We start from the raw sequence: 12,586 nt of genomic DNA on the forward strand, positions 1-12,586 counted from the left end.
GGAAAATGAGTCATTGAAGCTAAGAACAACAAGGAAACAAAAAGGCTACATAGTAAACATAAAAGCTTATAATTGAAGACATTTCAAGTTGAAAATAATGTAATGTTCTTGGTGTAGGATGAGGGTAAGAGTTTTCATTTCATTTATTGAAAATTAAGAAATAATTGAGATTTATTTATTTATTGAAAATAAACATGAAAACCTGGAATAAACAACATCAAGGAGGAGCACTTAAAACAAAGAGTAGCCAGCCAACAACCTCCGATTCACATCAAGTCATGCTGTTTTGTTTTCCTTTGGTCGTCAAAACCCATTTTAATTCGAATTCTAAATAAATAAACTTTGATTTTTATGTCCATTATTAATAAAATTATAATTAATTTTTTTTCAAAAAAATTATAAATTATATCTAAAATAATTAATTAAATAAATATTTTTAATCTTATTTAATCAAATTTGGGTCATGCAAGATATTCAATTGTTAATATAGATTAGATTAGAAGGTATCCCTTACTTATCCATTCTTATTCATGATAGGTTTTTTGCTCTTGATTAGGCCAATTGGCTAACAAAAGTTTGTCAATTATCTTTCTATTGTTGTACTTTTCTATGTAGTTTTATGGTGCTTTTCATTGTTTGATTTCAGTGATCATGCCCATTTTTTTTTCTGGTTATGAATGTTGTGTTATAGTAATTGGATTTGTTGTTTTTGTTTGAATAAAATGTCAATATAAGCATATGAGCATTTAGTTCATTAATTGATATATGATTTTTCTGTTTAAAAAGCATGGTTTGAATCTCTTTCCTTCAATTTAAAAGAAGAAAATGTCGTTGTAGAATATTTGAGAAAAACATCATCTGATAATGCCTTTAACCTTGACTTGATCATATGTCGTTCTTAAGCATAAAGCTTGATAAAATCCAAACAAAAAATATGATAATAAGAAAAGAATAGATTGTATGAGGATTAACATGGCGTAAATGTAACAATTGGACATACTTTGTCAATAACTGAACAAGGTTTTTCGGTGAGTTAAGAATCAGATATCAATCCAACCCAAGCTCAAACTTGCATGCAATTAGAAGCAATTTATAGAAGCTTTCACGCAACTAACAGATTCAAATTAAACAACCATACCAAACACGAAATGGAAAGAAAAAAAAAACCAAACTAAGAACAAAAGAAACTACATTCCTATCTTGTAACTTAGGAAGTTAGATCTTTTTAATTAGAATATGTACACCATTTCCAGGCTCTACAATCATTTTGTAAGCAGGAGAATGCCGATACTTTGGCGATAGAGAGAAAGTGAATTTGGAGATTATATGGCAAAGAACAATTTTTAGCTGAACCATTGCTAAGTTTCTGCCCAAGCACAAGCGAGGACCCAATCCAAATGGGATATAGGCTTGAGGGAACTTGCAAGCTTTAGAGACGCCATCATTGAACCTCTCTGGCTTGAATTCATTTGCATCTGAACCCCAAATCTCAGGATCTCGATGTAGAGTTGGTATAAGAGTCCATAGGCATACTCCTTTGGGAATAGTAACATTTTCAAGTTGGATCTCCTCTAATGCCTCTCTTGACACAAATGCCGCTGGTGGATATAAACGCAAAGTTTCTTGAATCACCATGGTTACCTGCAACGAACACCTTTTTTTTGTTAGGTACTACTTTGGTAGAAATAATTAACAAAGGAGATTATACTAATAGATAGTTTTAAAATTGAGGTGTGGGCATTGTATTTACAATTTTCATGTGGGAGACCGAGTCTGCATCTGGCAATTTATCTCCACAAACTTGAGCCACTTCTGTCAGGATACGAGATTGCCACTCAGGATGTAGAGCGAGTAACATAAGGCACCAAGAGGCAGCGACAGCAGTAGACTCATGGCCAGCAAAGTATATGTTCTTGCAATTATCAACTATGAAACGCTTGGATGAATCCTTATCAAGACTTTGATCATTCAAAGCCCCTTCTAATATCAGGTGCAATAGATCTTTTTCTAATGAAGATGCCTTTATACATTTTCTTTCGCGTTCCTTCACTGTTTCCCAGATTAATGACTCTATCTCCTTCTCCAAATTAGTGATCTCATTTTGCTTCTTCATTGGTAGAAGTCTGCATTTGTTTAAGAGAAAGAATGATTAACAAGGTCGTAAATGAGTGGCACACAAGATTTCTAGATTGTAATAGTAGTTGAGAGACAACAAGCTGGCTATAAAATGTTGAACTTTCCGTCGATTGTTCTCCTAGGTATAAATAAAATTCATACGTAGCAAAAGAAATAATCTTGTAAGGATGATAGAGGAATCAAGGTAAATCGTAAATTTTATATTTTGAGTGTCAGATGCCCCTGCCTCTCCCTCCTTGGGAAATAAGGCACGAAAATGAAGACTAGTATAATTGAAGTAGTAAAACATGCTAAAATTTAGATGAGACCTCAGGGCTAGCAGGTAACTATTACTCACACCATTAGTTCCAAGCATCAAGGCTTTCTTTATTGAATGAAGGTAATGGAAATGTGGAAGGAACCAAAGATATGACTCTAACATATGGAAATGTAATTGATAGGTGATTTATCTCAAACACATCAAATGGCAAGTGAAAAGAGTACGTACCCATATCCAGAAACTCCGAAAAGGAAGCTTTCCCTGGATATGACTGTTTGAAGTTTCCTTAGCTTGGAAAAGATCTCTTTGCCTTTAAAATAAGAGCTCCCAAAACAAGCTCTAGCGATGACTTCTGCTGTGAAGCCTCTCAAATCCTGGTCCACTCTAATGTCCGCCATCACCCCGCCTTGTGCCTCAATGCTATCCTCCCATTTTCTTACAAGAGGTTGTATCGACTCCACCATTAGCCCCACCATCACCTGCTTAGTAAGTTCAGGTCCCAAACCGAGTTTCTATCAGAAACCAACATCATGATGCTCAAGATTTATGAAAATGCATTGGTTCATATTATAGTGATTTGACATACTACCTTGACCTTGTCCATGAAGAATTCAGGTGCAATGATTTTCCTCTGTTGCGCCCAAACGAGGCCATTGGATCTCAAAATGCCGTTCCCCAGCATGGGTGCTAGTCTCTTTGTTATATAAGAAGGCTTGCCTAAATCCAAAGTAATGCATTGGTTCATTTCCTTCACTAGCTCTGGCTGGTTCACATATAAGTGTTGTCTTGTCCCCGTTGAATACGTGTATATTGGGCCTGCATTAATTTTTCCAAACACCCAAAATTTAACTCCATGTTGATATTAATCATAATCAACTTGCAAAAGGTTTCACCTGCTGCATGTGTCATATGAGCAGAAAAGAAATATCCTATCACCCACACATGTATAAAGGTATATATGGACAAAATTTATGAAGGAAAAGAAAAGCAAAAAGGGGTATGAAAACCATTGTTAGCGTTGCTAAACGATAATGTTGTAGGGTCGCAAAACGTTTTGATTGGTTGACCAAATGCGTACGTTGGATTTTTGCTGTGAAATGGGGAATTTTAATTATTGACGGGGGACAGGTCTGAAACACAGAGTTGACTGAAAAATCTGCGTCTGCCCCAGCAATGCCAGCTCTACTCGTGGCACTTCAAAGACGGTTGATGCTATTTTATCAGATTCATGGCTTTGCTGTTAGACCAATCATCACAGCTTCCTTTCAAATGATATAGATATTATATTGTATAGAAGATAAAACATCTACTCTACTCTCTTTGAGTCTTGTCCCAATCATAAATTAAAATATTTATTCTTCGAGTCCTTGTCGCCTGCCTTGCCTAATTCATTCATGTCATAAAACAATTCATATTCTATAGTTAAAAGTTGCCGACTTTGAAGTAGCCGAGGAAGTTGCTTGTCTAAAGCTGGTCATGGCTGTTATTTTCTTCATAAAAATTTAGAGATCCCATGGTGTTGGTTCTCAAACGTCAAGATTATCCAATAAAAAAATATGGTAAGAGTAATAAAGGAAAGAGTTAAGGCAGTGAGCCATGCTTTGAGCACATCACATCTGTAGCCTGTTTCCTGTCTATGTTCACACAGATTTTCTGGTGTAGCATGTGATAAGGCAATGGTACAGTGACAAAAGAATGGCAGAGTGGAAGTGTGAAAGTTTTGCAGAAACATCGATATATACAAGTTCATTTACTAAGAAAAAGAAACTAAAACATGTTATGAAAGGAAGGGTGTTACCGTATTCCTTCCTCCACTGTACGAAATATGGGAAGAGAGAGGAAGTGTAGTCGTGACCAACGATTTGATCATTATCAGGAGTCCTGGCGGCTTCCTGTTGGATCTTCTGCATCTCAGGGAGGTTGCCGTATATAAATGAAGGCCACGGACCTCTGATACCCTGCATCCACAGCTTCCTCCTCTGCCTTTCCGACTTAAACCACATGGTGTTGTAGAGATGAACAAAGAAGCAAACCACTCCCATAAGGGCAAGAGAAGAGATCACTTTCAGAGACAAAGAAAGGGAGTCTTCCATATCTTTCTGGGTTTCTTTTGGTTTTCACTCCAACAGAGGAATGAAGGGAGAGAGAGAGAGGGTACATGAATGAATGTGGCCGAAGCAGATGAGCTTCTATTTATAGCAAGTAGAGTAGTAGACTTTAAGCCGGAAGTAAGGGCTGAAGGACGCGCATGACATTTGGCACATTAATTCACACTTCATATTATTCTGCTAAGATGATTGGACGCAATGGAGTGACCTATGAAAGACCTCGACACCAAGTTTATTGGGAGACTGGGGGTGGAGATAGGGACATAACCATTAAATTATATGAACTTGTTGCAATTATTTTTATGACTACTGGTGTTTTCTACTTCCACAATGTTCATTCCCCAAAGTTGACAGTAAAACCAACAGTAAAAACCTAATGATCAAGTCAGGAGTGGAGACAACCTTAATCGTATCACGTTGATTACTAGGAGGAAGGAAATGAATTTGCTAAGAAATAGGTATTGAGATTTACATTTGTATGGAAAACAACAACCAACCAAAAAAACAAAATAATTTGACCCACATGGGATAACGCAATGCCGACAATTGGGGTCAAAAAAGGGGCTATGGATCGGCTAATCTAATCTTTGCTTTGCATAAGAATTTATCTCCCCTGTCTCTGTCCCTGTCCCTGTCCCTGTCCCTGTCCCTGGTGGTTTCGTGAAGAACTGAAAATGAGATCAATTTTAATATAATGGTAATCAAATTTGTGTGGTCCTAAGGCCACGAAATTACGTGGGGGGTGCAGTGAAAATGAAGAGATCCTGGACCTGGAATGGAGTGAGGACCACCACCACCAAATTAGTATATTTTCCATTCTGTACTGCAAAATTGAATAGTGAAGCAATAATCCTTTCCTTGGCTGCAATGCTTTGCTTTAGGACCACCTCCATCTGCCTATGGTTTCAAGACGTACTACTCTATCCTCTGCTTCTGCTCCTATGCAGTCACATCTCGCATGCTTGATGCCTGCCCTGTGGGGCTTCGCTAACATTGCTACTCCAAGCATGTTTCATGCCAAGCCCAGTGAGTAAACAAATACAAGAGGATAATGATATCGCGACACATACATACGGATAGATGAACATCTTTTACCAGTTGACTAAAGAGTTAAGCTTGCGAGCCCTGAGATGCTTCATTCTTGAATTCGAGTCTCTAATTATTTTGTTAGAAAGGTTTTGATTATAGCTACTTTTGATGCCTCACCTCACCCATGTGTCCTTGATTTTTGGCCCTGCAAGTTGCCACATTATTATCTGCACTTTGAATTCTTGTGTGTCGTCTCCATCATCATTCATCATGCAGAGAGTTTCACTGCTGCTATTCATCATCAGTGCAGTGCATGAACCTAACATAACATATATATATATATATATATACACACATCCCCACCTGTTTCTCATTGGACACTTGTCAAAATTCCTTGTACTTGATCAGCTATTTCTTTTTGGATTTTAACCAAATCAGAAAGCATGTAATAATAAATTACTAAATAAAATTGATAAAACCAAGTAGCCAATTATTCACACTTTAGAGAACACATGCTGATGCACATTACCTTGATTTTGCCATGATATGATTGCATGATTAGCTATATATGTAGCCTGGTTTTGTCCGTTTCTTCTACTTTGAAATATCATGGGAGGTGTGTACCCCGTGACATTATCAAAATTATTGCACGACTCCTACCTTCTATCTTCTATCTTTAGCCATGTCAATAATTTTTTTATACTCGGGTGTCTTATTCAACCTCACTAAATAAAATTAGAATACCTTATAATTCGATTTAAATAATAAATTTATTACTTATCACGAGTTCAAGTAGGGTTCAGATAGTGATTTAGGATATCTATTATTCAAATCTAATTATAAATATTTAGTTTTAATATTAAATTTTAATTTATATATATTATTTTTTATAATTAATATTAAGATATCCTATAATTCAGTTCAAGTAATAAATTTATTACTTGTCATGAGTTCAAGTAGGGTTTGCATAGTGATTTAGGATATCCATTATCCAAATCTAATTATAAATATTTATTTTTAATATTAAATTTTAATTTATATACATTCTATTTTATAATTAATGTAATATTTACTAAAATTCTTTAATTATTTTCAATATGATTTAAAATTTATTTTTTATGAACTAACTAACTTTAATTTATTATTTTAATCGAGTATTTAACTTTGAGTAAAAAATTTAATCCTATAACAAGCACATTACCCGTTGGATATCCCTATCTATAATTCTAATTTTAGAATTATATTTTACTTCGAAATTTGTTCATGTTTTAATTGCTTTTGGGGATTTAATTATTTTCAAATTGGGGTTTTACTATAACACCATATGCTTTTAAGAATATCAATATCCAATTTATTGATATCGTACATACAAACATATTTCAAGGCATGTGATGATTTTATGAGGATATTAAATTATCATTTTATATTAGTATAGGGTAACAGAAATAAGATTTCCCTAAACATTTATGTAAATGTCTCACAATACAATTTACTCGTATAAAATACACTTTCTTTTTCTATATTATAAAATTTATTTTTCATGATTAGTTTTATTATTTCATATGAAAAAGGATTTAAAAATTATATCATAAAGAATTTTTCAAACTTAATTTGAAATACATCAAATTCTAAACTTTTATCTTAATCTCGATAAAAATTAAAAAGGGTTAAGTATTTAGTGAGCTATGAGGGCGGGTGAGTTGTGCAGAGTAAATTGGGCCGAGTTAATGGATTTGTATTAAGTTGGCCAGCACTCGAAGAAATGAAGTGGGCAACTGGACGTGGGACCGTTAGCCCAGTTTAAAAAGCCTAGGCCCAATTCCGTATTTCAAATTTTGCATAAATTATAATATATAATATTTACGATAAAGTATTTTTTGAAACAGAAAGATAGATATAAAACAAATAAATATTAATATTAATATTGTTATATTATTATGAGTATTTACTTCAATTCGAAATTGAAAAGGAGATCGGACGGCGTCCTCACTGGAATCTGAGAGAGAAGAGATTGTTACTAGTTCAAGTTCATTACTAGGAAAACTTGTTCTGTCGATTTATTAGTTCAAATAGAAGAAATATTTATCTTCTGCTAGAGGCTAGAGAATGTTTCTGTAGTAGATAATCCCTCAGTATAGCAGTAAGCAAGCCCTAGAAGTTGGAGGAGGCCGTGAATTTGATGGGAGCTGATATCCGGCGCCACCAGCAGCAGCGGCTTTTGGGTGTTTGCAGAGCTAGGGTTTTGTTTAGAGCTTAGGTAGATACAAAGGAGAACCAAAGATATGGATGGTGGGCGGAGAATAGCGGTGAGCCCAAGGCCTTGCAGCGGACGGAGAATAGTCGCATCCAAGAAAAGAGGGAGAGCGGATTCCTTCGTTAACAGCGTCAAGAAACTTCAGCGAAGAGAAATCTGCTCCAAGCGACATCGTGCTTTCTCCATCACCGACGCCCAGGAGCGCTTCCGTAACATTCGCTTGCAGGTTCTTTCTTTTACTTAGTTAACCTAACCTTACTCCTTTAATTATTACTATATTTTTGCGGCAATTTCTCTTTTATATGGCAATTCATGTATGGATTTTTTTTTCTTTCTTCTTGTTTTCTGTCCTGTGTTTTCCCCTAATTAGGATTTTTTTTTTTCATTTAGGGAGCATAAACTTAAATTCATCTTTTTCCTCTTCTTCTTTCTCTTTGTTGTTCAAGTTTGTATGAGAATTCTACTTTATAGTATAGGGTTTCAGTTGAAGTATCTATGTACTCATGCTTCCAAGTCCAAACCTTAGCTTAACCCTAGTTGCAAATTTGTGGAAGGGAACAAAGGGAACTCTAGCTTTGCATCGTTAATGTTCAAATCAATTTGATACATCTTATATGTTTAATAGTTTCTACTCATGCTGACGATTTTAATGTTACTTTATGAGATATTGTTGCAAACCTTATCCACTTTTGTTATTGTTGAAAGTTTGATGATTTTTATATTTATGGCTGTTCAAGTCTTTAAGATGATTAACAGTACAAGCCACACAAAAGGTTGAAACGGTGGACTATTTGTGTCAAAAGATCCCTGCTGATGATTATTCCACAAATGATAAATCTTTACTTGAAAAATTTGAGTGAGACGCGTGGTGTCAAATACGTAGGTTGATATCGAAAAGTAGATGCTTTATATGCATTTGCTGGTATTCAGAAAAAACTCATTACATCTCTGCTATTTAAAGAAGTTCGCCTTGGTTGGATAGGAATACGTGTATTTATTTCTGCGTTTAGAAGGAGATAGAAAAGGGCTATTCTTTCTTTTTATTTAGTTATAAGTTTATCAAACAAAAGATTAGTTTCAAAGGTCCATGGATGATATGTTACTTGTGTAGCCGTTGGGACATATCTGTGCTTTGCTGTTCTTATTGAGCTTGCTTATTAAATTTATGTTGGTAATATATTGCATATATATAGGAGGAATATGATACTCATGATCCAAAAGGACATTGTTCTATGGTATTACCGTTTCTGAGGAAGAGGTCAAAGATAATTGAGATTGTAGCTGCACGGGATATTGTCTTTGCTCTTGCCCAGTCTGGCGTATGTGCGGCATTTAGTCGAGGTAGGAACCGAGTTTGACACTTCTAAACTTATTCTGGATGGCCTTGTCTATTTCTGTTTGCATCCAGAATCAGATTGGGAATCTTGATGTTTTTTGTTGTTGGATGCAGAGACTAATCAAAGAATATGCTTTCTAAATGTCACCGCTGATGAAGTTATACGAAGCTTGTTTTATAACAAAAACAATGATTCACTTATCACGGTCTCAGTATACGCTTCAGACAATTTCAGCTCCTTGAAATGCAGAAGCACGAGGATTGAGTATGTCAATCATTTTTCATCACTCTACATCCCTTACCTTATCCCAACTTGAGCCAATAGGAGAAAAAGAGAAAGAAAATGTGGAATACTGCATCTGGGCATTGTAATGTTTAATGTTAATTTGTTTTTTTCCTGAAACGATTCTGTTTTATGACAGATACATACGGAGAGGTCAACCTGATGCTGGTTTTGCTCTTTTTGAATCTGAGTCACTGAAATGGCCTGGTTTTGTGGAGTTTGATGATGTGAATGGGAAGGTACTCACATATTCTGCACAGGATAGGTAAGTACTCATTAATATGACTGCCCTTTTGTGCTAAACTATAATAATTGGATCCATAACTAGATTCATGAGTTTGATATGTACTGTTTTTGTTTTTCAATCAGTATATACAAGGTGTTTGACCTCAAAAATTATACGATGTTATACTCCATATCTGATAAAAATGTTCAAGAGATTAAGATCAGGTAATGCTCTTACATGCTGGTTGTATCTGCTAGCTAGAGAAATAAAGATTCATTTATTGATAGAAAAAGGGTGACCTTTATGATTTTCTTTTATTCTTTTGTTTGTATCAATATTTGATAATTTTGGCTCCTTTTGGTTGTTGCTTTTACTACTAGCTTTCTACTTCTTAAAAAGTAAAAACAAATGATAGATGGCAAAAAATTGGTGCAAGATGAGAGAATGATTAAAATGAAAGGGTCTTAGCATAACTGTTCTCTTCAAAAGTAAAACAATGCATTCTGTTCTCCAGAAAAGAATTACAGTCTTTTTAATAATTCATAATTATTGTTTAGTCCAAACAAGAATTTGCCATTTGCTCCTGGAAGCATAAAGTAAGTGCTAAAAGTAACAAGCAAATGGTGCCTTAACTTGTTTGCTTTTGATGGTGTCACTTTATTGACTTTGTTTCCACTATATCTTCTTAAATAGTCCAGGGATCATGTTATTGATTTTCACTAAAGTCGGTGGCCATGTTCCTCTTAAGATTCTATCAATAGAGGATGGTACTGTTCTCAAATCATTTAGTCATCTTCTTCACCGGAATAAGAAGGTGGATTTTATTGAACAGTTCAATGAGAAGCTTCTTGTCAAGCAAGAAAATGAAAACCTCCAGATTCTTGATGTAAGTATTGTTGTCAATATATTGCAATCTTATTCATATATTAAAGCTAAAAGAAATGTAATGTGGGTTGTATTTTTGTCAATATATTGCAATCTTATTCATATATTAAAGCTAAAAGAAATGTAATGTGGGTTGTATTTTTGTCAATATATTGCAATCTTATTCATATATTAAAGCTAAAAAAAACTGTAATTGTGCAGGTCCGCAATACTGAGCTAACAGAAGTTGACAAAATTGAATTTAAGACACCGTCAGCATTTATATTTCTGTATGAGAACCAGTTATTCTTGACATTTAGAAATCGGACAGTGGCTGTGTGGAACTTCCGTGGAGAGCTTGTAACTTCATTTGAGGATCACCTTTTGTGGCATCCTGACTGCAACACTAATAATATATATATCACAAGTGATCAGGATCTCATTATCTCTTACTGCAAGGCTGATTCAGATGATCCATTGTCTGAAGGAAATGGTCTGTATATTCTTTCTTTAAACTTGATATTTTCTGGAAAATACAACATTAATATTCTTTGTTTCCTGTATCTTCTTTTGTTCTGGAAATCTTTATCTTATATTCCATTTTATGTTTTCTTATTTATCTCTGTCTTGTCAATTTGAAAATTTGATCTGGATTGAGGCTAAGCTTGTTGTTTTGGTCAACTGCTTGCCTAAAGCTTATCGAAACAGTAAAGTAGAGAAGAGCAGTTGCAAAGAAATTTTACTTAGTAAAAATTAATTCAAATACATCAGTGAAGGGGTTTCTTTTATCATCAATTTTACATTACATTGTAAAAGACTGTAAATTTTTTTTTGAAAAATAAAAAGACAAAAATTGCTTTCGTATCCTAACGATTTTTTTATAAATGATTTAAATGCCTTGTTGAATTGTTCTTTCTTTATTGTTTGTTGGCCTTTTTGGCAAATTATTGATTTGGGTAGGTGAAGGGCATGGAGTTGCATTTTTATGAGTTTTGTTAGGCTTGGCTAGCCTTTTTCAATTGGATTGTGGAAAGTTTTCATGGTTTCCTAGTGGTTCTGAAAGGATATATGCATGCTGGAGTTCAGCCTATATAATGAAGGAGAGGAGAAAACGGGGAACAGGTGGGGAGGGGATTAGGGATGGTTTTATAGTGATTTGAGAAACATGGAATGTGGAAAAGGTGCCACCTGGATTTGTTATACCATTATCTGTGCATCTAACCAAGTTTTTACATGTGTGGTGTGGCAGGGTCCATCAATATCAGCAATATATTGACTGGGAAATGTCTTGCTAAAATAAGAGCAAGCAACAGCTTCCCTGTGGAAAACAAATGCAGCTACGGTTATGGTTGCAGCAGTTCAAAGAAGCAGAGCAATATGTCAAGAATTAGAAGCACGGTGGCGGAAGCGTTGGAAGATATTACTGCTCTTTTTTACGATGAGGAGCGGAATGAGATATACACGGGGAATAGGCATGGTCTAGTTCATGTGTGGTCTAACTGATGGGGTTTGATGTGATTAGGAAATGTAATTTACTTGCGTGGAGGTTGAGTTGGTTGTGAGTCTCACGAAACTGTACCATTATTAAGTGTTATTGTATCAATTCATTTTGTTTCCGATGTTAATTCAGCCCAAGCCCTAGCCCTTTTGTGTTGCATTGTGTTAGCATTTGCGAATGAGATGTTGCGTAGAAGGGAGGGGGATATTTGGAGAGTTTGCTTCTTGTGTTAGGTAAGGGAGGAAATGGATATGAGAAGCAAAGATGGTGGCATGTGGGGTTGATGAAATCAATTGCAACTGCAGTTGCTGGGATGAAGAATGAATGAATGATGAATATTGTTTGTAAGTTGCGAGAGAAAATACTTTGGCAACGGACAAGGTGCGCTCCAGACCAAAGCAGACCAGACCTGGTCATTGATCAGTGATCAATCAATTATTATATCGTCACATGACCACGTGCGCCACTTTCCTTTCATCCGTTCTCCCCTTTATTCCATTTTCATTTACTACGACTATTTTATTTTATTTATTTAGATACGAGAGAGAGCGAGAGCGAGAGAGACTTTACTGTTTCATTGTTTCTTCTTGAGA

General features: G+C 35.1%; 2 protein-coding genes across 3 annotated transcripts; one reads left to right on the plus strand and one right to left on the minus strand.

Annotated features, from left to right (window-relative positions):
• LOC18587536 (cytochrome P450 714A1) lies at positions 1,048-4,488 on the minus strand. Its single transcript, XM_007011362.2, has 5 exons — positions 4,194-4,488; positions 2,985-3,211; positions 2,624-2,874; positions 1,751-2,123; positions 1,048-1,641 (listed from the first exon to the last, which is right to left on the minus strand). The coding sequence occupies exons 1-5, from the start codon at positions 4,486-4,488 to the stop codon at positions 1,216-1,218; spliced, it is 1,572 nt and encodes a 523-aa protein (XP_007011424.1). The 3' UTR covers positions 1,048-1,215.
• On the plus strand, positions 7,461-12,152 carry LOC18587538. Of its 2 annotated transcripts, XM_007011367.2 has the most exons (8): positions 7,461-8,012; positions 8,980-9,127; positions 9,237-9,387; positions 9,545-9,670; positions 9,775-9,855; positions 10,325-10,517; positions 10,718-10,988; positions 11,745-12,152. In XM_007011367.2, the coding sequence occupies exons 1-8, from the start codon at positions 7,815-7,817 to the stop codon at positions 11,996-11,998; spliced, it is 1,422 nt and encodes a 473-aa protein (XP_007011429.2). In that variant the 5' UTR covers positions 7,461-7,814; the 3' UTR covers positions 11,999-12,152. The 2 variants fall into 2 exon arrangements, with proteins under 2 accessions (XP_007011429.2, XP_007011430.2); XM_007011368.2 differs by lacking the exon at positions 9,775-9,855.

The sequence above is a fragment of the Theobroma cacao genome, chromosome 10 (assembly GCF_000208745.1).
Source record: "Theobroma cacao cultivar B97-61/B2 chromosome 10, Criollo_cocoa_genome_V2, whole genome shotgun sequence".
Lineage (NCBI taxonomy): Eukaryota > Viridiplantae > Streptophyta > Magnoliopsida > Malvales > Malvaceae > Theobroma > Theobroma cacao.